At 45.2% G+C, this 23,353-nt stretch overlaps 1 protein-coding gene across 4 annotated transcripts in view; it reads left to right on the top strand.

The window, feature by feature from the left end:
* Positions 1-2,281: 2,281 nt before the first annotated feature.
* The window catches only part of MITF (melanocyte inducing transcription factor), a 142,691-nt gene continuing 121,619 nt past the window's right edge, over positions 2,282-23,353 (top strand). Inside the window, exon 1 of one of the 4 annotated variants that reach the window (XM_035106664.3) lies at positions 2,282-3,191. In XM_035106664.3, the coding sequence (XP_034962555.1) occupies positions 3,088-3,191 (104 nt within the window). In that variant the 5' untranslated portion in view covers positions 2,282-3,087. The remainder of the gene's footprint in view (positions 3,192-23,353) is intronic. The other 3 variants (XM_035106663.3, XM_088662418.1, XM_035106665.3) reach the window with 3 other exon arrangements.

Here is a 23,353-nt window from a genome sequence, read left to right as displayed (position 1 = left end):
GAATTAAAAAGAAGTCGTTCCTCCCCCCATTGAATCATGACCTGCCTGGCTCTGTAACACATACCTCTCCAGAAGTCTGCTGCATAAAGTAGTGGTTTTTAAGTCTCAAAAGCACGTGGAAACCACTTCCTGTCATCTACTTATTCTGTCCCCTTACTCATTCCATATGTGTGTTGGATGCCTGTGACCCCATTTAGATACTCTGTGCTGTCTCAGTCTGTAGGATCAGCTTGCTTGGTATCATCTGTTCTGACTGGCAGCAGCTCTCCGGGGTCCTTGGTAGATGTCCTTCCCAGCCCTGATACCTGGGATCCTTTTGTAACTGGACATGCAGGCTATGGAATAATAGAATTGTAAAGTTGGAAGGGACCCTGAAGGTCATCCAGTTCAACCCCCCGCAAATGCAGGAATCTCAGCTAAAGCATCCATGACCAACCTCTGCCTCCAAACCTGCAATGTAATGTTAAAATATGTTAAACTGGAAGCTTTGTCCCTGCAAGGACACATGTGCACTGAGCTGGGTAGTTGGGAGTGCTTGTATGAGATGAAAAGGGGTTTTAAAAAGCTGTTTTGGGAGCAAGGATTTGAAAGAGGAATCAATATTTGACTGAATGGTTTTCTCTCTTAGGGTCCCCCCCACCCCACCCCGCTAATGTTCTGTTGTACTTCTGCAAACCTTGAGGCTTCCCCAGTCCTCCCTGTTTTGGGTGGATGGTGCCATTTTGGCTGCATAAGCAATGGCAATCACCTCTGGGGATCAGAAATTAGAGGGAGTAACTGCCAGTTTCTAGAACATGCACTACGGATCGTTTAACAGTCAGAGCAGGTGCATTTTTTGGATCACATTCCAGGTGCTTAGAAGGATCAATATGTTGTTGTTTAGTCGTTTAGTCGTGTCCGACTCTTCGTGACCCCATGGACCATAGCACGCCAGGCACTCCTGTCTTGCACTGCCTCCTGCAATTTGGTCAAACTCATGTTCGTAGCTTTGAGAACACTGTCCAACCATCTCGTCCTCTGTCGTCCCCTTCTCCTTGTGCCCTCAATCTTTCCCAACATCAGGGTCTTTTCCAGGGAGTCTTCTCTTCTCATGAGGTGGCCAAAGTATTGGATCAATATAGAATCCTACTTATCAAGAGAAAGCTTATCAAATAATGATGTGCATATAAACACTGTGTAGTGATACGGATGATTTTACCCTATTTCCACACATGGTCAGAAATCTGAAGAAGTGGAAGTGTGCTAAATTTTCCCTTGCCAGGAGGATCTAAACAAGTGGTTTGTTGAGCAAGAGGTGAAGTGCAAATTGTAGTTAGTTACTGTGATATGTGGTCATTCATATTTACCCAAAGAAGGATTAAAAGGGTGGTTTTGTTTATGCCTGAATAGGAGCATTCTGATCCTTGTTTGATTGTTAAATAGTTCATGATGATTATTCTGGATTAATCCAAAGTAAAAAAGAAGGAGTGAGCTTGTGATCTTTTAAATACTGTATGTCGACACACTGATCTATTTTCAGCAAGCAGGATTTAAGCTTCAAGCTATGCCAAATCTTTTCAGGAAAAAAAATCACCTGCAGCCTTTAGCCTGAGTTCACACTGCTGGAACTAGATAGCCATAAAAGATGGGGCAGAGGGGGGGGGGAGAGAACCACTTTGAGATTCCTTAGGGTAGTGATAAAGCGGGATATCAAATCCAAACTCTTCTTCTACAGGACAAAATTTACAGGCAGGCTTGGCCTGGATTGCAAGCCCATTACCATGGGGTTGAAAAATTCAGGCTAACATGCTAGTTGTTGTTGTTTAGTCGTTTAGTCGTGTCCGACTCTTTGTGACCCCATGGACCATAGCACGCATAACATGCTAGACATGGAACTAAATGACAGCAATCAATCCTCCAGTATTTCAAAACAGGCCTTTTGTAGCATGGTTGGGGAGGTGGTTACAAGTTTGCATTGGACTCCGTGCTTGGGCACTGAATAGCCTTTCTATTCCTAGGCTGGCCAACTTGCTGGGAAATGCATCTGGCCAGAGGACAGAAGCCCCGTTGAGCTCATGAAGCACCATTATTCAGTGTGTTCATGGATGCACTTGCGACAAAATAATACCCAAAAACGTTTCAGGATGGAGAGCTTTCCCACCCCCACCCCCCGTACGGCAGGTCTAAATGCGAACGAACCAGGGCTTTACCACGCCCCCTTTGCTGAGCAACCAACTTTCAGTGCGAACTACGCGATCAAAGCGCAGAGCAAGTGTTCACATCGCCATGTGGGAACGCTGCCAGGCAACCAGAAGTGTTTCCAGAGTGCAGACAGGCTTATTGAGCATGACTCCTTTATGAGCATGACTCCTGCTTGGCACACCTCACGAAAGCGAAGGTGCCTCCGAGCATTGTTATTGTTATTATTATTATTACCTGAGTTTATATACCGCCCTATACCCGGAGGTCGCAGGGCATGTTCAGAGCGCCTTGGCCTTGCCGGTGTGTGAACATGGACCAGCAGCCCGTAGTTTGTGGCGAATGCGAGGGCACGTCTGAGCACGTGCAGAGTGCAAGCACCTCGCGCCCTGCGAACGACGACCGCCGCCGCCAGCCTTGTTCGTGGGAACAAGGCCCGATACCCCGGCGGGCCTGAGCCCCGGCGCCTCCCGCGACCGAAGCGGGGCGCTGCCGCTGCCGCCGCCGCCGCCGTACCCTTGGCGAGCGGCTTTCTGCTGACATTGACAGGGTGCGCGCCGGTGCCTCTCCGCGCCCCGCCCTCCCGGGCCTTGCGTCACGGCCGCTCGGCCTTATGGAAGTCGTAGTGGGGCGGGCGATAGGGCTTGGTAGGCAGCGCCCCCGCGAAGAACTACAAATCCCAGGCGGCGCCGGGAGGAAGGTGTGCGCAGAGCTGTGCTGTGGGCAGAGCAGAGCAGAGCCCAGCCGAGTCCATCCAAGCCGGGAGTGTTGGGGCTGGAGAGCTGCTGGCTCTGAGAGCCGCGGGGCGCATAGACGGAGTGCAGGGCGCAGGCTGCGCTGCTCGGGACGGGCGCGGCTCGCCTCCCCCGCCTCTCCGTCCCTTCTTCGCTCCCTCGCCTTCCCGGAGACATGCAGGCGGAGTCGGGGATCGTGCCGGACTTCGAGGTCGGCGAGGAGTTCCACGAGGAGCCCAAGACGTACTATGAGCTGAAGAGCCAGCCGCTGAAGAACAGGTGAGCCGCCCCCCCCCCCCTGCGGTCCGGGACGCGATCCTCCGTCCGTCGCCACCCCCACCCTTTCCCTCCAACCGTATAGCCTACAGTATATAGTTATCTTCCTCTGCCCTTCTTCCCACAGCAGGACCGTCCAGCCTCTTCTCCCCACCCCCTCCCTGCGCCACTCTGGACTAAATCTGGAAGGGCGACCTGGCCCTGCTTGTGTGAACTCGAGGACGCGGGTGCAGATGCGCAGCCCATCTCTAACCTTTCTGAAGGAATTGCGGGTGGGAGAGTGCTAAAGCAACCGGGCGCCTTTTCTTTTTACCGCCCTAAGCCCCTCCTTTCTCCTTTCTCCTTCTCTCTGCAAATTCCCCGTTCCTCCCAACTTTCCTCTCTCTTGCACCTCATTCTGCCCTTTCCCCATCTTTCCGAGGCCCCCCTCCCCTTACAACGCCGTGTGTCCCCATACCACTCTCCCCACCCCGTCAAATAATCTCCTTTCGCTTCTCCCGGTCGAGGCGCCCTCGCCTTCTGCGCAGGACCTCCTGTCCCAGCTGTCATTCAAGCCTCTTGACCGAAGTGTTGTTGTTTGTTGTTGTTGTTTGCAAACCCGAGCCGTTGCCCGGTGTCAGGGAGCCCCCCTCCCTACGACCCCCTTCTCCTCTTCTGCCTCCGGGAAGAAAGAAGGAGAAACTTTCCCGCAGGACGACGACAACAACAACAACGCACACGCATGCTTCGCTCACTTGGCGGGTGGGGGAAATGACAGGTCGTCGTTTGCCCTCCGCCCCCTTTCCTGGCAGCGCTTGTGGAGAGTATCCCTCTCTGCCTCTGGCTCCACTTCTTTTGCTCCGACACCTCAGATCAGCTTGCATAGGCTCCCCCACCTCCCCTTTGGGTTGTCTTTTCTTTGCAAGGGGTGTGTGTGTGTAAGTAATGTGTGTGGGCTGGCATGGCTCTGCAGGGTGCCAAGGCGGAGGCGTCGGCGCACATTTCACTTAGGTGCGAGAAGCGTGCGTGGCAAAACAGACCGAGGGTGTCAGCAGCTCGTGAGCCCGCCTGCTTCCCCCCTCCCCACCCGCGTTGGGGCTATTTGCTGGTCTCTCTTTTGGAAGTGGGGTGGGGAGAGAAGAGGAGGAGGAGGAGAAAAGAGGGGAATGTTACAGAAGAAATATATACCCAGCAACTATGTGCCTGCTGTTTACTCCTGTGCTGCTGAATCAGGCTGTTTGTAAAAGTTTTTTTTGTTGCTAAATACATTGAAAGGAAACATCTTTTTACAGATTGAAGCTATATAAAGGCAGCCATTTAGCGAGTGGTTCCTGCCATAATAGCAGTTTTGTTTAGTGTGTGTTACTGTTTGGGCGAGGGAGGAGGGGCCAAGCCCTGTGGCTGGTATTATGTAAAGGGTATTGTTAGACCTTCTCACCAGAGGCATTATCTGGCCTTGACTAGGAGTTACAGACTTCCACTAATAGTTAGATGGGTATGAAGCAAAGCAGAGTGGAGAAGGAACGGCTCAACTCCCCACCCCCACCCCTTTTCCTTGTACTGAATGTCTCGGATTGGCTGATTCGGGCAGATTTTTGAATTGGAACGATTTTCTATATTGTTGAATTGTGAGCTTTCCATCCAGGAGTGGACATGTAAATAAACACTGTGGGGTGGTTTTTTTTTGGGGGGGGTTAAGGCAAGTTTCTGGAATGTTTCAGATGGATGGGCCAGATTGTATTATATGAGGATAATGAGCTAGAGCCATGAAACTAAATAGTGCTCTTTACATTCTTCCAAAGTATGCATTACACCGACTATTACATTTGTGCTCCGTGTAAATGTTGCTAACTCACGGCAGATTGAAAACTAGAAGCTCATGCACTTGCATTATAGGTAGATTCAAGTGCAAGTACTGTAAATATAAAGTCAAGAGTTTTAAAAACTCTCTTAGGATTGCTGCAAAGCGGAAATAAAAAGGGGCTGGTTGGTCAGCTTCTCTTTTTGTGCAGGTCCACAATATAACAGACCTTATATCTGGTCCATATTTAGATTTTCTACAGTTGCTGCTCCTATTCCTGTTACTCTGGTGTGGATGGAGGAATGTTTGTGGAACTGTTTTGTTTGGCATGATGGAGAGGAGCAACTTTCTATGGCATGGCTACATTCCGTACTGTGCCTGGGGGTATTAGAGGAAGGCCAGGCCAAGCTATGTTACTGGGGAGGGGGCAAACTTTTCCAGCTCAAGGGCGGCATTCCCTCCTGTGCAATCATGGGTACAGGGTACATTCCAGTGGCGGGTACAAAAGTGGTGTGACTTTTATCTCTGTACTGTTACACAAAAGCCACAGGTTTCTATACACACACGTTCTATCCAGGTAAGCAAGAGGTATTATCGTACTTACAAGGCACATTCTAGTCAGGCAAAGCATTCAAGGAAGGCATGCCCAGTTGGTAGTTTGAGTCCCATGTTGGGCAAAATATTCCTGCATTGTGTGTGTGGGGTTGGACTAGATGACCCTCGTGGTGCCTTCCAACTCTACAATTCTATAATTCTATGTCAGGCATATTCAAAGTCCGTTTCAGGGGCCTAATCCGGCCCACCGGTTGATTCAATCCGGCCCCCATGGTAGTATATGTCCTGGGGTAAAATCCTAAAAAAAGCTCACCAACTTCAATCCTAAAAAAAGCTCACAACAACTTTGGTTGGCCCTCATGCATGCTCACTTCATCAAATCTGGCCCTCTTTGAAAAAAGTTTTGGGCACCCTCTCTTTCCGATGTGTCACCACCTCTCCTTTCCCCACCCTTTTGATCCCGATTTGCATTGGGAAGTTTAAATCTGTTTGGTGCTATATGCGCGGATCAGGCCTATCTATGGCTTTCAAGTTTGGCTGTTTTGTTATCTCCCATCTCCCCTCCCTGTGCGTTTTACACCTGGCAATGTCAGTGTGGGTTTCAGAGTGGGTTCGAAGGGTAGCGTTAAGCCCCAGGGCATTACTTGGAGAGTGAAAGCAGTTTCCTCCAGACCAGTCTCCTGTAGCTATTGTGCCTAGAGGGATCTGGGACAGGAACTGCTCTGTGGACTTGCAGCCTAACCATCTTGGAGTTAACTTGGATAGGATTTCTGTGTAGATCTTGAATATGCAGGCCAGGAGGAGCCAGGAGAAGCGCTGTCAGCTACTCCACAACACTAAGCCAGACATGGACTATAACTCCCAGCAAGCCTAGCATGTGCAGCGTCTATGGCCAATGGTCGGGGTGATGTGAGTCAACACCTGAATGCCCTCTTGGCGGCTATCCCTGGCCTACCCTGACTGGCACAGCTCTTTGTGATTCTAGACAACAATATTTTCCAGCCTTACCTGGAGATGCTATGGATTGAATTTAGGACTTTTCGTGTGTGTACACAGAATGTGGTCTACTTCCGAACAACATTCCTTGAAGAAAGGTGGAACCTGTTTTTGTAATTGTGATCAATTTGCTGAAATTTAAATACATTATTATTATTACAGTGGTGCCTCACTAGACAAATGCCCTGTAAGATGCATTTTTCGCTTAATGAAGAGATTTTTCGAGCAGAGGTTGCCTCGCTAGATGAATTCATTTTGTGAAAAATTTGTCTAGCAAATCGCGGTTTCCCATAGGAATGCATTGAAATTCAATTAATGCGTTCCTATGGGCAAAAATATATATTAAAAATTCAATGCATTCCTATGGGATTCGCTAGACGAATTTTTCGCAAAATGAATTGACTCACAGAACGAATTAAATTCGTCTAGCGAGGCACCACTGTACATTCATATACCACCTTTATCTGGGGCAACCCAGTAGATGGGCAGGGTACAAATATTATTATTATTATTATTATTATTATTATTATTATTATTATTATTATTATTTGAACCACCCTGAGACCAGCAGGTATAGGGCAGTATATGAATTCAATAAATAAATTCAATACATAAATAAACAAATATACATTTTATTTTTCAATTTAACAACAATAATTCTACATAAAACAATACATACAGACAGACATACATATGGCTTTTGACTTCCCTCCTCCCCTTCCCTGGTTTCTTGTAAAATCATTTTCAAAACTCATTGCCCCCTTAAATAAATTATTAAAACAAAGTATTGAAATAAGTGAAATTTACTACCTTCTCTACGAACATGCATGTAAGAGCGCTATGAAAGGAGGGGGGCTGCCCTTTCAATTGCTTCCTTAATTAAAAGCTGTAGATAGATCTGTCGTGTTCGTGCTGCGCCTGTTTCCCATGGCTTCCTGTTGGATTATCTTGGATAATTCCCCACATATCACTAAACTATGTGCCAAATATTAGGTCCTTTGTAACCAAGGTGCGCCAGAGTGTTACATACTGTGTAAAAAAGAAGATTGGGAATGCTTTTTCTTCAAACTAAAATACTTTGTAATACTCCTACAGTATCCCTGGTCTTCCTTTGAAGGAGAGCGATTCTCATGCTGGAGGTTTTTTCTTTGACTGTGTGGTCTGGGGGTTGAGGTGGGGGAGAGGGACAATGAGGAAAGGAGGGCTGATTATGAATTTCATCCAGGCCATTGACTGGGGGGGGGGGCTACAATCGCTTGCTAATGTTGGGGACCTGTGATAAGAACTTAAGCTTCTTATTTTGTGAAACTTCCCTCTAAAGCCTGTAACTTCCTAAAGCAGGAATAGGGAATCTGTGGCCATGCGGATATCCTTGGAACTGTACTGCCCATCACCACCAGCCAGCATGGCCATTGGTCAGGGATGATGGGAGTTGTAGTCCTACATTTAGAGAGAGACAGTTCATCATCTGGAGGTGCCTATCACTGCCCAAAAGTCAACAAGAGAAATGTGATCTCAGCATGGCCGGCTCTAGGTAGACCCCCGGTGGCGCAGGGCACCACGGCGCCGGCCCGCCAGGAGGTTCGACGCGCAGCTGCGCCCGCCCGCCCACTGCGCTGGGAAACGGGGCGGGGCGCCGGAGGGATTCATCGCTCCACGGCGCCAGGGGCGCTTAAGACGGCCCTGGATTTCAGTATGACATATCCAAGTAATGAATAAGATGAGAACAGCAAAGCACTTTGTTTATTTAAAAAAAGTGCCATAGAAATTAATAATAATGATAAATATGGATCTTTTTTTTTTGTCAGCAGTCTCTAAATCTGATCTGAAAGCAAGCCAAGTCACTATGTTGTTTTTGTAATTACTAACTCTTTTGAAGTATTGCTGTTTCTGGGAGTACATTTTCAATTAAAAATTGGGTACCTGGGTTACACGAAACTCTTTGAGACAGCAATCTGCTCTCTTAACATTCTGAAAAGAGCCACACACACACACACACACTGATGCTGCTGTATAAATGGCAAATATTGCAGACTTGAATCAGGATAAATGCTGACTGACTTAATTTGGCAGTTGTTAAGTAGGCTCACTGTGGGAAACGAACAACTCGTCAGAGCTGTACTTTTCACCCACCCCTACCCCCATAATCTCAACTGCATTGGAAATTATTATGAAAACACTTTATGTATTCATTTTATTAATCAACAAATTTCTATAAAGTTTTTTCTTGGTGTTCAAAGCAGTTTACTTCAAAATAATAAAACACATCAGGACAAAATCAGTGCTGCAAACAACATCAATACAGCACATTGCTGTTTCCCATAAGAATCTGGTTTGCAAGAGACAGGGACCTGGGCTCGGTGAAACTCTGGTCTTCTCTTAATCTTTTTAGGATTCTAGCGAAGCATTGCAGGAGACTTTAAAGTTCCCTGTTTTCAGAACTAAGGGTGTGTCTCTCTTTATCTGAGCTATTCTCACAGTAGGACAGGAATGGAGAACCTGCTTGCTGGTCTCCAACTCACATCAGCCCCAGCCAACATGGCCAATGGCCAGGGGTTCTGCCCTTGCGCAGGTCAGCAGAATCAAATAGCTAATAGTTCCAGGGATGCAGCCACTGACACTTGTGCTTTGTTTGAGTATGAGAGCATCAGTTGATTTTCAACTGCCCACTCATACAGCCATGTTCGGGGCTGAAACCTGCATATTCAGTGTCAGTAACATTTAACAATGAGGAATATTTTTTTTTGTTGTTCAAGGTTTTTTCTTGCTAGAGTTTTGCCTATCTTTCCTTTTGCCTTTCAGAAGCTGCACTTGAACTATTGTTTACTGATGGCTTTATTCTGGGGATTGGAGTGCTTGTAAACATGACATAACTGAAGCGTAGCCAATGGCTAAAGGGGCTTAGCGGTGGGCCATCTTAGCCAGGCATGCTTCCATGGGGAGAGCATTCAAGAAACAGGAGGCCACCACTGAAAAGGACCATTCTTGTTTTGTACACAGCATCTGCATCTCCCTTGGTGAAGCCACACAAAGAAAGACCAGGGCCTCAAAGGATGAAAAGCAATGACCATGCTGGTCCTGAGCTTTATAAGGCTTTATAGCAGGGACGTAGCCAGGATCAAAATTAGGGGGGGCAAGGGGCGGGGCCAAGGCACGGGGGGAGGGGCCACAGTGGGGCAAGGAAAGCCATGGTCGTTCAGGGGTGAGGGGGCACCAGGATCAGGCTGAAATCGGGCTGCTCCGACCCCCTCCTCCCCCTCCGCGATCGGCAGGGGCGAGGGGGCGCCAGGATCAGCCCGAAATCGGGCTGTTCTGATCCCCTCCTCCCCCTCCGGATCGCCAGGGCGGGTGGAGGGAAAGCTGGCTTTCCCTCCACCCGCCCCACAGCCAGCAAGGGAGAAGGGAGACGTCCCTTCTAGCCAGCTGGCTGTGGTGCAGGTGGAGGGAAAGCCCCAGAGCCGCACAAAGCATTTGGCTGGCTTTCCCTCCACCCGCCCCACAGCCAGCCGGCTAGAAGGGACGTCTCCCTTCTCCCTGGCTGGCTGTAGCGCGGGTGGAGGGAAAGCCCCAGAGCCGCGCAAAGCTGGCTGGCTTTCCTTCCACCCGCCCCACAGCCAGCTGTCTCCCTTCTCCCTGGCTGGCTGTGGCGCGGGTGGAGGGAAAGCCAGCCAAATGCTTTGCGCGGCTCTGGGGCTTTCCCTCCACCCGCCCCACAGCCAGCCAGGGGGAAGGGAGGCGGCGGGCAGCTGGGCAGGCTGGCCACCAGTGGCCCTGCTTCTAGGGGGGCAACTGCCCCCTCCTGCCCCCCTGCCTATGCCCATGCTTTATAGGTCAATTTAATTAGTTGGTTTTTGTCATACTCTTTACTCCCCTGTTCCCCAGTAGCCAGAATTACAGTTTTCTATTGCTTTCAGCATGATATATTATTGCTGTCTTCAGCATGGGCATACCCATCTATTGATAGTGCAAAGTGTTGCAGGGCTTCTGCAAAAATCTAAAGTACCTCAGCCAGTGTAACACAGAAGAGGATTACATCTTAATATATTTAACTCATTTATCAATACTAAACTCTTTCCCTCTCCCTTTCTTGGACACAAATTGTAAGGGCTTCACCAGAGTTCCAGATTATCTACCGTTTTTATTCTTTCTAACTAAATGTTTTTATTTTTCTTCAGTCTTGTAGTACAATATAGTTCTTATTTTCGTTGTGAATATGTTTTTGTGTGCCCAGAAGCAGATTCATGTAACACTGATATGAAGCTCCGATCAGCACATACAATTGGTTCAATACTGAATTCTAAAACATTGCCTATCAGTTTTTCAGAAATTAAAAACAATCTGTTTGAGAATATGATTTGTGAGAAGGTGAAGTACCATCTTTCATACTTGGATGTTTAAGTCTTGAAGTATCCTTAATATAAAGCGGCTCTATCCCAACAGAAAGACCTTGATAGAGAGTCTTTTTCTATCCATTCTGGAGTCTACTTCTTCATTCATTATCTTCTGCAAAATCTAATATTCATAGTGTTAGGAATTCGTGGGTGATAGACCACTGTGATCACCGGATCAAACAAATGTCAGAATTTAATTGATACTTTGAGTGTTATAACTGGGAAATAGCAAAACTCATGTGTATTAGACTCATGTGTATTAGGCCAGACCAGTGAGTATTAAGCTGTGTGCTAGACAATGATGACCCTCTGGAATCAGCATGTATTAAGCCAGGCTGGCTTCCCATGTGAAGTGATAACCTGGGAATGTGGCATTAAGAAGAACACAAAGCATCAAAGGGGTGAGGCCCCCTTCACTCTACAGATAAAGGTGAAGGTTAGAGAAATGGAGAAGGAGTGATGTGACAGAGACGCCAAGCAGCTGGCAGGGCATGATGGTGGATGACTGTTTGAATCCAAGGCTGTGCCTAGGGAGGAGGCAAGACCCTCTTGGAATGTAATGCTGGGAACCCCTCTGTCGTAGGCGCAGGTTGTATATATGTGTAAATAAGCCATATATCATAAAGACACCACTGTCTCTGCTGTACCTCTTTTCCAAAAGGAAACAAGGACCTTGGGTAGATGCCCCTGGAATTCCCTGCAATCTCGCACTGCTGTGGAGATTGGGGTGGTATGCAATAATAGTTTAAGATCACTAATGAAAAGTTCTATCCTTAAAAAGTAACAACAGAAGTAGAAGTTGTTCTGTGAAGTTCTGATTAAAATTAGCAATAGAAGAGTCCCAAATATGTCTAAATGTGATCTTTCAACAATTACGGGCTCTGAAACTTAACCAGGCTATTCTAAATTGCTTTACTATGTTAGTGATTAGATTTCATAGAATTGCCAATTATTGGCAATGATTGAAACAAAAATAACATCTTTGGCAATACATTCATCTTAACAGCTGCAATACGGCCCAACAAAGACAATTTCAAATTCGACCATATTCCTAAATCTCTCTTAATTTGATGGATTGCTTTAAAGATTGGCAAAAGGTGCTCTCGAAATTTATATGGCAGGGAAAAAAACCCAGGATCAAATATAAGATTTTAACTGATAGTAAAGAAAGAGGGGTTTTTTCCCTGCCGGATCTAAAGATTTATTATGAAGCGGCTACATTTTGCTGGATGAAAGAATGGTTTATGCTGGAAAATACTGATGTATTAGATTTGGAAGGCTTTGATAATGCATTTGGTTGGCATGCATATCTGTGGTATGACAAGGTGAAGGTTCACAAAGGCTTTAAGAATCATATAATTAGAAAATCATTGTATAATGTTTGGATTAGGTATAAAGATCTATTAGAAAGAAAAACACCTAAATGGATTTCACCGTTGGAGGCCAAAGCACATAAAAGATTGAATATGGAAACCAGTTGGTTAAAATATAGGGATATGCTGATAGAAGAAGGAGACCAATTTAAGTTAAAAACATATGAACAGTTGAAGAATAAGCTTGATGATTGTCTCCAATATCATCAGATTAATGAAGTATTTAAATTGGATAGGAAACTTGGTTTTCAATCAGAGAAGTCAAAGTTGGAAACAGAATTGTTAGAACCAAAAACAAAAATACTTTCCAGAATGTATAAGTTATTGCTTGAGTGGCATACGAAAGATGAGCAAACAAAGAATGTCATGATACTGTGGGCAAAGGATGTGGGACATAATATCTTGATGGAAGATTGGGAAAAATTATGGAAACAGAATGTGAAATTTACTGCGTGTAATCTTTTAAGAGAAAATATAATGAAAATGATGTATAGATGATATCTTACACCAGTAAAATTAGCCAAGATTTATCATAATCAAGATAATAAATGTTGGAAATGTAAGAAAGAGGAAGGATCCTTTTATCATATGTGGTGGACTTTCCCAGTAGTAAGGGATTTCTGGGAGAAGATTTATAATGAATTAAAGAGAGTGTTTAAAAACACATTTATTAAGAAACCAGAATCCTTTCTATTGGGTATAGTTGGAAAAGAGATTCCCAAGAAAAATGTTAATTTCTTTATGTATGCTACAACGGCGGCAAGGGTATTATTAGCTAAGAACTGGAAGACCCAAGAATTACCAACAGTGGATGATTGGCAAATGAAAATGATGGAGTACATGGAACTGGCTGAGATGACCGGGAAAATACGCGACCGGGGAGAAGAAGCGACTGAAGAAGAGTGGAAAGATTTTAAAGTTTATCTAAAAAAGTATGGTAAAATTGTATATTAAGATTAAATTTAGAAGTTTATAGAAACTACGGGTTTAAGTATTATGTTAAGTAAATTGATGTATGAGAGAATTGAAATTGTAAAGAGTTTTAAATAATGAATTGGAAATTGCTAAAGATGAACGAGAAATGAACCGCAGATAGAGGGAACTCGAGGAAGTCCCCTCTAATAATGTTAAGGGGAAAGGATTATAGTCTTTGGATTTTTGTGTTGTTGTTTTGTTTTGTTATTCTTATAATGTTTTCTTTTGTTATTTTTGTTTGTATTTGTTGTGTTAAAGTGCTGTGTTTTCTTTTCTGTAAAATTAATAAAAATTATTTTTTAAAAAAGATTTCATAGAATTGCATTTGTTAAGAATTTGATCTAATGTGATTCCCCCCAATACACACACACACACACACACACACACACACACACACACACACACACACAATGATGATTATTTTTTAAAGCAGCCTTGCTGGAGTCTCTTCCTCTTGAGTAGTTTTGCACTGCAGTTTGACCAGGCTACTGTTTATATCTGTTCCAGTTGTGCAAGAAGTGGAAAATATCCTTTATTTAGAACAGGTCACATGTGCTTTATATTGAGGAACAGAGCTACTGTACAGTGTAACAAAATGTGTCTTCGTAAAGGAACAGAAGCAAAAGCTGAGCCCCCCTCCCAAATCCCTTGTTAACATTTAACGTTGTTATAATGAACTCTTTTTGAATGCAATAGTTGGGCAGAAGGGCAATTAATGAGAAACTTTCTGCCTTAGTCACATTAAACAGAAGTGGTGGCCTATATCTTCAGCGGCAATAAAATGATGCCTAAAGTGAGCACTCCAGAGCTTCATGGTGTCTAGGAAAATGAATTTCTCTAGATATATGCTGCGGTTACAAAGAATAATGTTTGCCATCACATTTCCTCTGCTGCTGCTTTCCTTCTGAATTCAGGGATTGAAAATGTTCTTCGCCTGAGAACTTTTAATGCTCTGCAAGTGGGAAACTGGAATACATGGCTTCTCAAATATACCCTGATGAATGAGTAGCAAGTAATGTTGGGTGGTGAGACTAGAATGCAGTAAGGCGGGAGGCATCTTATCACAGGGCCTGTCTAGTCTGGGTTTTTTTTGGCAGATATATTCTGCAACATGTTTATTGACACAGTAATAGTGCATTAGTAGTACTGTATATTTATAAGGGACAGTCCACACATTCTTTATTATTATTATTATTATTATTATTATTATTATTATTATTCCACACCATGGGCGTACGCAGGGGGGAGCAGGAGGGGGCAGTCCCCCCCCCTAGAAGCAGGGCCGCTGGCCAGCCTGCCCCGCTGCCCGGTGCCGTCTCCCTTCTCCCTGGCTGGCTGTGGGGCGGGTGGAGGGAAAGCCCCAGAGCCGCGCAAAGCGTTTGGCTGGCTTTCCCTCCGCCCGCCCCACAGCCAGCTGGCTAGAGGATGTCTCCCTTCTCACTGGCTGTGGGGTGGGTGGAGGGAAAGCCAGCCAAACGCTTTGCGTCGATCGCGGAGGGGGAGGAGGGGATCGGAACAGCCCAATTTTGGGCTGATCCTGGCGCCCCCTCGCCCCTGCCGGTTGAGGAGGGGGAGGAGGGGGTCGGAGCAGCCCGATTTTGGGCTGATCCTGGTGCCCCCTCGCCCCTGAACGACCATGGCTTTCCTTGCCCCACTGTGGCCCCTCTCCTCTTGTGCCTTGGCCTCGTCCCTTGCCCCCCCTAATTTTGATCCTGGCTACGCCCCTGTTCCCCACCTTTCCCCCTGACAGGGACTCAAGGCAGCTTGCAGATAAAATATTAAAAAAAACCTCCCTACAATCATTAAACAACAATTAAATGTTAATAGAAATAAAACTACATATAAATATAAAAAATCTATTAAAAACATACCAATGATTACAATAAAAGCATCACAGTCCTTTCATTAAAAGCAGTCAGTTCCCCAAAAACCTGTTGGAAGGAGAAGATCTTCCCCCTGCTGGACAACAGTGGTTCTGTAATGCTTTGCCGATGTTACTACATTATTGATGTTTGGAGAAGCCACTCTTGCCACTATAGTACAAGAGTTGTAAACAAGAACATGAGTGGTATAAAAGGTTACAGGATTTCAGCAGGAAGGACGTGCACCGGTTGGAAATGAAGCGGCCTGTCTGCCCTTAAACCTTTTGCAGGCACAAGCAATACTGCAAGCATAGCTGCCCATCATGAGCACAAATAATAATGAGTGCACAGTGAAAAAAGCATGTATGGAGAGGCCCACAGTGCAGGTGGGGGGGGGGCCCTGGTGGTTTCACATTCCCCACCCTTTCACACACTTTTAGCAGCAGGCAGGGCGACCGGGTTCCAGCACCCTCACCTTCCAAAGGAAGCTCTGTCCCTGGAACTTCTCATTGCTCAGACCAAGGGCTGCAGGACAAGATGACGTGATCCAAAGAACTGAGGCAGAAGGAGGGGGAACTCAAAGAAGCTTGTGCTTCCTCCTCCATGGCTTGAAGAATCACAAGATCAGTGATTAGAAATATTGCCTCTTCCTTGATAGCCCCCCCTCCACCCTGATGTTACAGAGTAGATCACTCATGTGCTTGTGAGCTGGCTGCAGAACTGTGTCTCCCAGCTCCAAGCAGAAGTATTTTGTGTGTGGCGCTCTCCAGGGTCTGTTACAGAATCATGGCTTTTGTGTGTGGGTGTGTATATTGCAGGAAGGGGAGGGGTGGCCTTCTTAAGCCCAAGAGCCATGTGGTGGTTTAGGTTGCATGGCAGTGGGAAAGGTTGGAGCCAGCAGTGGGTGAAGCCATTCTCCCACTCATTGGGAGAATGCATTTTGGGGGGAGAGGATTAGCAGCCACACACCCATGTGCTATCCTGCCCATGCACATTCTTCTTCCTCTTGGCCTGCCAAGCGGTGGGTTCGTGGGCTGAGTGAGCATGGTTGGGCGCCTGGCACCTGGGCGAGGGCCATGCTCCATTCTGCCTTTCGCAGTAGCGCTGCAAAATCCAGCAGCAACGGCAGGAAATGTTCAGGTGCCACAGGGACGCGGGTGGCGCTGTGGGTTAAACCACAGAGCCTAGGGTTTGTTGATCAGAAAGTCGGTGGTTTGAATCCCCACGACGGGGTGAGCTCCCGTTGCTCGGTCCCAGCTCCTGCCAACCTAGCAGTTCAAAAGCACGTCAAAGTGCAAGTAGATAAATAGGTACCGCTCCAGCGGGAAGGCAAATGCCGTTTCTGTGTGCTGCTCTGGTTTGCCAGAAGCGGCTTTGTCATGCTGGCCACATGACCCGGAAGCTGCACGACAGCTCCCTCGGCCAATAACGTGAGATGAGCACCGCAACCCCAGAGTCGGTAAAAACTGGACCTAATGGTCAGGGGTCCCTTTACCTTTACCTTTATCATTTGCAAAATCATCGGTTAGAAGGATACAATGGTGAAATCCTTCTAAACAGAACAGAACCACACTTGGGATATCTGTACAAGGGGTGGGGTGGGGTAAGGGACTAGCACATATCCAAAGTGTGGCTTCCTTCTCTATATTATTCTAAATAGAATAATAGATGAACTGTAGATGAATTACAGTGTGCAAAAGGCAGTAGTGGTTTTCTACCAGTGGTGATTCAAAGGGATGGACCTCTACCAGTGCCACCTACCTCTTTAGTCTGGGCAGCAGATTATTGTTAGGGAAAAAGGTGTGGGAGTTAGTAATAGTTTCATTCATGTTGCTGAATGCCCCAAGGAGCGCAACTGTGTAATGTTCAATTGTCCCTAATCAGCATAGTTCAGTTATTGCTTCATAACAGTGCCTGCTACCCTTAAGAATATCTGCTTCTAATATCCCCTTTTCAGTTTCTTAAGCATCCACTCACTTTAAAACAATTTCTTTCCTTTGGGCCTCTGACATAGCTTATTATTGTTGTGGTTATTTTTAATCCAGAAACTTTGCTAGGTTTTCTTCACATCTCCCTGCATTTCCAGTTGCTCTTCTCTCTCTCTCTCTCTCTCAACCTGTCCATCAAGCATGGAGAGCTTGACTAATTCCACATGTCAATTACCACTTCCGGCATGAGTCAACATAAGTGCTTGTTGTGGTGATTGCTTCATTTAAATGTTGATCATAAGGGAATTGCATTCAGTGCACATGCCCTCTTTGGGTACAGCCTTGTGATGGTTTATGCACATACAGTGGTACCTCGGGTTACAAACACCTCGGGTATCTCGTGTTAAGAACTTTACCTCAGGATGAGAACAGAAATTGTGTGGCGGCAGCAGGAGGCTCCATTAGCTAAAGTGGTACCTCAGGTTAAGAATGGTTTCAGGTTAAGAATGGACCTCCGGAGCGAATTAAGTTCGTAACCAGAAGTACCACTGTATATATACAGTGTATATGCGCATGCGTAGGATAAAATTCAAGAATTTTAACCCTACTTTTGTGTGTCTGGTCTATATCCAGTGAAGTTGTCCTGTTCATGCCAGCACATCTGCAAAACAAGACTTCCCCCCCAAACCTCCAGAATTTTAGTGGAACCCCCAGAATAGATGGGGGGGGCACAGAGTGGTGTCGGGGATGGGTAAATTCTTATAGTAACAGGACAACTTTGCTGGGTACAGGGCTTTGTGGCTTTTAGCCCATTATTTATTTCTGATGGTGAATTGCTTCCCATGAGACTTCTTAAAGCAATATTGTTGTTGTTGTTGTTTAGTCGTTTAGTCGTGTCCGACTCTTCGTGACCCCATGGACCAGAGCACGCCAGGCACTCCTGTCTTCCACTGCCTCCCGCAGTTTTGTCAAACTCATGTTCGTAGCTTCGAGAACACTGTCCAACCATCTCGTCCTCTGTCATCCCCTTCTCCTAGTGCCCTCCATCCTTCCCAACATCAGGGTCTTTTCCAGGGAGTCTTCTCTTCTCATGAGGTGGCCAAAGTATTGGAGCCTTAGCTTCAGGATCTGTCCTTCCAGTGAGCACTTGGGGCTGATTTCCTTCAGAATGGATAGGTTTGATCTTCTTGCAGTCCATGGGACTCTCAAGAGTCTCCTCCAGCAATATATAACAATAATAATAACAAAAAGCCAGCAAAAACACATGCAAAACAATGGCAAATTTAAAACAGGTATAGGCTGGGATATATATATATATATATATATATATATATATATATATATATATATATATTACTGAAACAAGCACCTGAAAAGGACCACAGAGGCAGCACCTTTCTGATATGTAATGGGACGGGCGTTCCAAGGTTTGGTGCTGCCACAATGAAGATCCAATTCCCCCCATCAGATGGAAAGGAGCTCTTGATAAGATGATGCCTGCAGGAGCCCCTCTTCTCTTCTTTTATTGGGAAGTTTTTTTTTTTAATGTTTGACATTTTATTATGCTTTCATATGTGCTGGAAGCCACCCAGAGTGGCTGGGGAAACCCAGCCAGATGGGTGGGATATAAATCTAATAACAATAACAAATGTGAATATTTTGTTTGTTCTTTTGGTAAAGTGACCCGGGAACATGATAGAAAGATGGTTATGGAAATGGGGAGTGTGCTTAAATAACTAAAAGTTGTTCTTTAATAACCTGAAAAAAGACGATTAAAACAAAAACCCTGTTCAGAGTGTGTGAGGGAGAGGGAGGGAGGCGGGAAGGAAAGCAGAATACCTGGTTGGTTCAAGACATGGTGCAGACAGAAGGTCTTCAAATCTTGTCAAGTTGTCCGATTGTTGCTGCCTTACTGTTAACAGTGATTGAAACTGGAAGCGGATTATTGGGGGGGGGGCGCTCTTTGGGGAAGTTTGATACTGGTGCACAAAACTTATAGGAAGCTTTAATGAGACTTGAGAAAACCCTGATTCACTGGTTCACAGCTCTTTTCTGCCACCTCAGTGAGGCAAGACAGCTATAAATCTGGCTTCCTCAGGCTATTAGGCTTTGTTTACGGCCACACTGAATCATCCTAAGAACTAGATAAAGAAACCTCAGACGATAAATATAGAGCGTAGAGCATAAAGCAGCTGAACAAAATGCGGATGTAAGCATATCCAGATTTCAAAACCCAAAGGGCGTGCACACCCCTTCTTCTCAAAAAAAAGAGGTGACATGGTCATGTCATTTAGAAGGGGAGCTCTGTACAGAGTGGGTCGGGTTGCTAGATATACTGTGGCTTGCTCAGATTCAATGCCGAACATTTCTCAGTGTTACAAGAATGAGCCTGGTGCTTTATCTCTCTCCCTTCCTCCTGTGCAGCCGCAAAGAAGGAGTTTAACAGCTTTTTCCTTCCATCTTTGATTAGGTGCAGCTGGTCTCGATGTCCAAACACGGGTGGGTAAACTCCGCTTAATCGTAGCTTTGGTTTGTTACGAGAAGCCAACTTCACCCAACTCAGGAAGAACTTCCTGACAGTAAGAGCTGTTCGGCAGTGGAATTTGCTACCAAGGAGTGTGGTGGAGTCTCCTTCTTTGGAGGTCTTTAAGCAGAGGCTTGACAGGCATATGTCAAGAATGCTTTGATGGTGTTTCCTGCTTGGCAGGGGGTTGGACTGGATGACCCTTGTGGTCTCTTCCAATTCTATGATTCTATGATTCTAAGAGGTTTTGACAATTTATTTGTTAAATAAAAAAACAAGTTGAAAAAGTAGCCATAGTTTTTATAAAGGAGGAGGAGCTCTCTTCAGGTATTCACCCTGGACATACGAGGGGGAAAGTGTGAAGAGGGATAGGGACATGCCTACAAATGATTGTTTGTTGAGGCTACATTAGCTTCTCAGGCGTTTGGCATGGAACTGTAAGGACAAAAGCATACACAGGGTTGGGGGCATGTATGTCGGTTCCACCCCCAATACCTTGGGTTACAAACACCTCAGGTTACAAACACTTCGGGTTACAGACTCCCCTAACCCGGAAATAGTACCTCGGGTTAAGAACTTTACCTCAGGATGAGAACAGAAATTGTGCACCGGTGGCACGGCGGCAGCAGAAGGCCCCATTAGCTAAAGTGGTACCTCAGGTTAAGAACAGTTTCGGGTTCAGAACGGACCTCCGGAATGAATTAAGTTCGTAACCAGAGGTACCACTGTATTTCCATGCATGCTTACTTTATCCTGCACCCCACCTTTGTATATTTGGTGCAGAGGGCTGAAGGCAGCCTTTAAGTACATTTGCCCAGTTGCGCATTTGGCTCTTCATTAGGAGCTATACTTCTACATGGTTTATTTTGTTATTTGCATTCCTATTCCGCCTTTTCCTCCAAGGAGCTCAAGGTTGGCATACATGGTTTCCGCCCCTCCTCGTGTAACCCATAGCTGCCAAGTTATCCGCTTTTTAAGGGATTTTCCCTTATGCTGAATAGGCTTCCTCGCGAGAAAAGGGAAAACTTGGCAGCTATGGTGTAACCCCCATGACAACCCTGCGAGGTTGGTTAGGAGGAGGCTTGTGAGCATATTCAGGCAAAGGTGTTATCAAACCCTCTTCAGGCTTTCGTGCTAAGTTTGCAAAAGGTCGGGAGTGCAGCTGGCAAACCTGCATAGATACATCGCAGGTGGAGCACACACATCCATATCCCTTTACAGTAATTCTATGATTCTTCAGTCTTCACATGTCTATGTTAAATCCCCGAAGAGGGCTAGGGGTGTCTCAGGAAACCATAGTTAACACTAACAATTGTTTAATGTTTGGATAACAGGTTAACCCCACTAAATATAAAGGATCTCTCCCCTCAACCCTCCCACCCCCCAGGAAACTGCAACTCTCAGCCAAAGAGGGGAGATCTAATTTCTCTGATCTAAACATGGATCCCCTGTGTATTCCCCCCCCCACACTGTTCTCCAGTTTAAGCACATTGTTGATTGCTTTGCCTCTGTTTAAAATTAACATTCAGCGTTGATTCATTTTGTTTTAAAGCTATGTGCATTGAGGTCTGTGCAACTTGTATGGGGAAGTGATTATATTGTTCTTTTGTGTGTGTGTCTGAATCCGATAGTCCAGCTGTGCCTGGAACACAGAGCTCCGGGGTCATTGCCTGTTGTTAATAATTACTGAAACTAGCAAATGTATTTTTGATTTCTCTTACTCTTTTAGTTTATTTATTGTTCAAAAAAATGTATATGCCGTCCAATCAGCCTAGCTTCAGCTTTGTTAACAATGCTTTCAATTAATACTAATGATTAGCACAATAAAGCCCAAACTGGTAAGCAGCAGAATAAAAAGATTAAATTATGCAAAAAGCAGAATACCTTCTACCATGGAATAAGACCAAATTTCGGGTATCACTTGAAAAAGTCTCTGCCTGGTTCTGAAAATGAATGAGTGATAGGTAGACTCCTGGAAATGGGATGCAAGGTCTGAAAAGACCCTCTCTCCCATCTCTCTTATTATTAGACCCCCTTTGTAATGCTCTATTTTGAAATCTTTAAGATAATGTTAGTTTCTTGTTAGCTCTGTTGATTTGATTGCATACTTTATGTTTCACTTGCTTCAGCAGTGTTTTATTCTGGATGGTTTTATTCAATGTTTTGATGTGTTGTAAACTGAGAGTTTTTATTTACAATATAAAGTGGCCTAGAAATGAAATGAATAAATAAATAAATAAATAAAAATAATATCTACAAACTCTAAGAAACTTAAGATCCACATTGTAAGTTCATCCATCTCTAAATGGGCTAAAGTACAAGCAGGATTAGGTCCAAAAGCTAAAAATACAAATGTAAATTGCCTGATAATGGGTGCGGATAAGACATTCGTCCTATATATATATATATATATATATATATATATATATATATGTCCCTCTAGTAGACTGACTCATCTCTCCTTGTGGAGCAAGCAAGAAAGCATATCTGGTGAAAAGTGTGTCTCTGCCTTTGGTGAGTAAATAATCAAATGAGAAATGACTTGATTCCCTTCAATAGCAAGAAGATTCCTACAGACAGAGTTAGGTTGTTTCCATTGGCCTTCCAAAAGTGGTGGAAAGGGGATGTAGGGAGGATGCTATGGGGCCCACATAGTTTGGGAGGTTAAAAATAGCTGTGTAATTAATGTGTGAAGTGTCATCGTGAGCACATGGCTTTGACAAGCATGAGTCACCTTATAGGATTGCATTTAAACTTGGTAATGACTTCCCCTTGGCTTCCTCGGTTGTTGTGGAAGTTATGATAACCTCTGAAATGTAAACTTCATAATCTGTTGCTTAAGTTGCTTCACCTGTTGCAGGTGGAGTTTGCAGTATGCTCTATAGTTTAATGAATTTCTGGATCGGAGTCAACAACAGTTTTATTGCTCTTGTAGTTAGGACCTACCGCTAGCTCTCCATACAGAGTACTGGCCAGAGGTTTCTGTTTCTCCCTGGCACACTTGTTCAAGAGGAAAATGTGGAGGTGCCAAATAACTTCCTAGCATGCTGCATGTACCAGAGATAGCAGACTACTGAGTTTGCAGTTGGGTTCAAAATTTCCTCTTTGTGGCAGAAGCCCTGTGCCTTTAATGGCTGCATGATGGACAGAGCTTCAAATGGTTCACCTTATCATGATTTCCGCTTGCATGAAAAATGGCACAGTTTACCCCGGAAAGCCAGTTGCTGGAGATCGACAACAGGGGGACCTTGTGATCTTCCTGCAGGCATCACTTATTTTTGTAACTATGGTTCAGTTGCTGATGTTCTGCTGTTTTAATGTGGGTGTTTGCTCTCCACGGTGGTGAACCAGATGCTTCTGAGAAGCCCATCAGCTAGACCTGAACACAATGGCAATTGTCCTTTCATGTTTCTCAGCATCTTGTATTCAGAGGGAAATTGTCCCTTGAACCGAGAGAGAGAGAGAGAGAGAGAGAGAGAGAGAGAGAGAGAGAGAGAGAGAGAGAGAATATGTAGCTATCATGACTTGCACCCACTGATTGCTTTAAAATGAGCTTAGAAAAATTCAAAGAAGATAAATAAAACTTAGTTTTATCTTCCTTGAATTTTTCTGTCTCTAATGAGCGTAGCAGTGAATCAAATGCTAGCAGAACATTGCCTCATCGCGTGCTGACACCTCACCCTCTTCCTGCTCTGATTAGGGAGAATTAGTAACATGCCCTGCAGCCAGGAGCCTGGGATGGGAAGCTCCCTTCCCAGGCACCTGTTAGTAAGGTAGATCA

Source organism: Zootoca vivipara, chromosome 2 (genome assembly GCF_965207765.1).
Source record: "Zootoca vivipara chromosome 2, rZooViv2.hap1.1, whole genome shotgun sequence".
Lineage (NCBI taxonomy): Eukaryota > Metazoa > Chordata > Lepidosauria > Squamata > Lacertidae > Zootoca > Zootoca vivipara.
The sequence above is the reverse complement of the archived record's forward strand: the minus strand, read 5'-3'. Positions and strand labels throughout refer to the sequence as shown.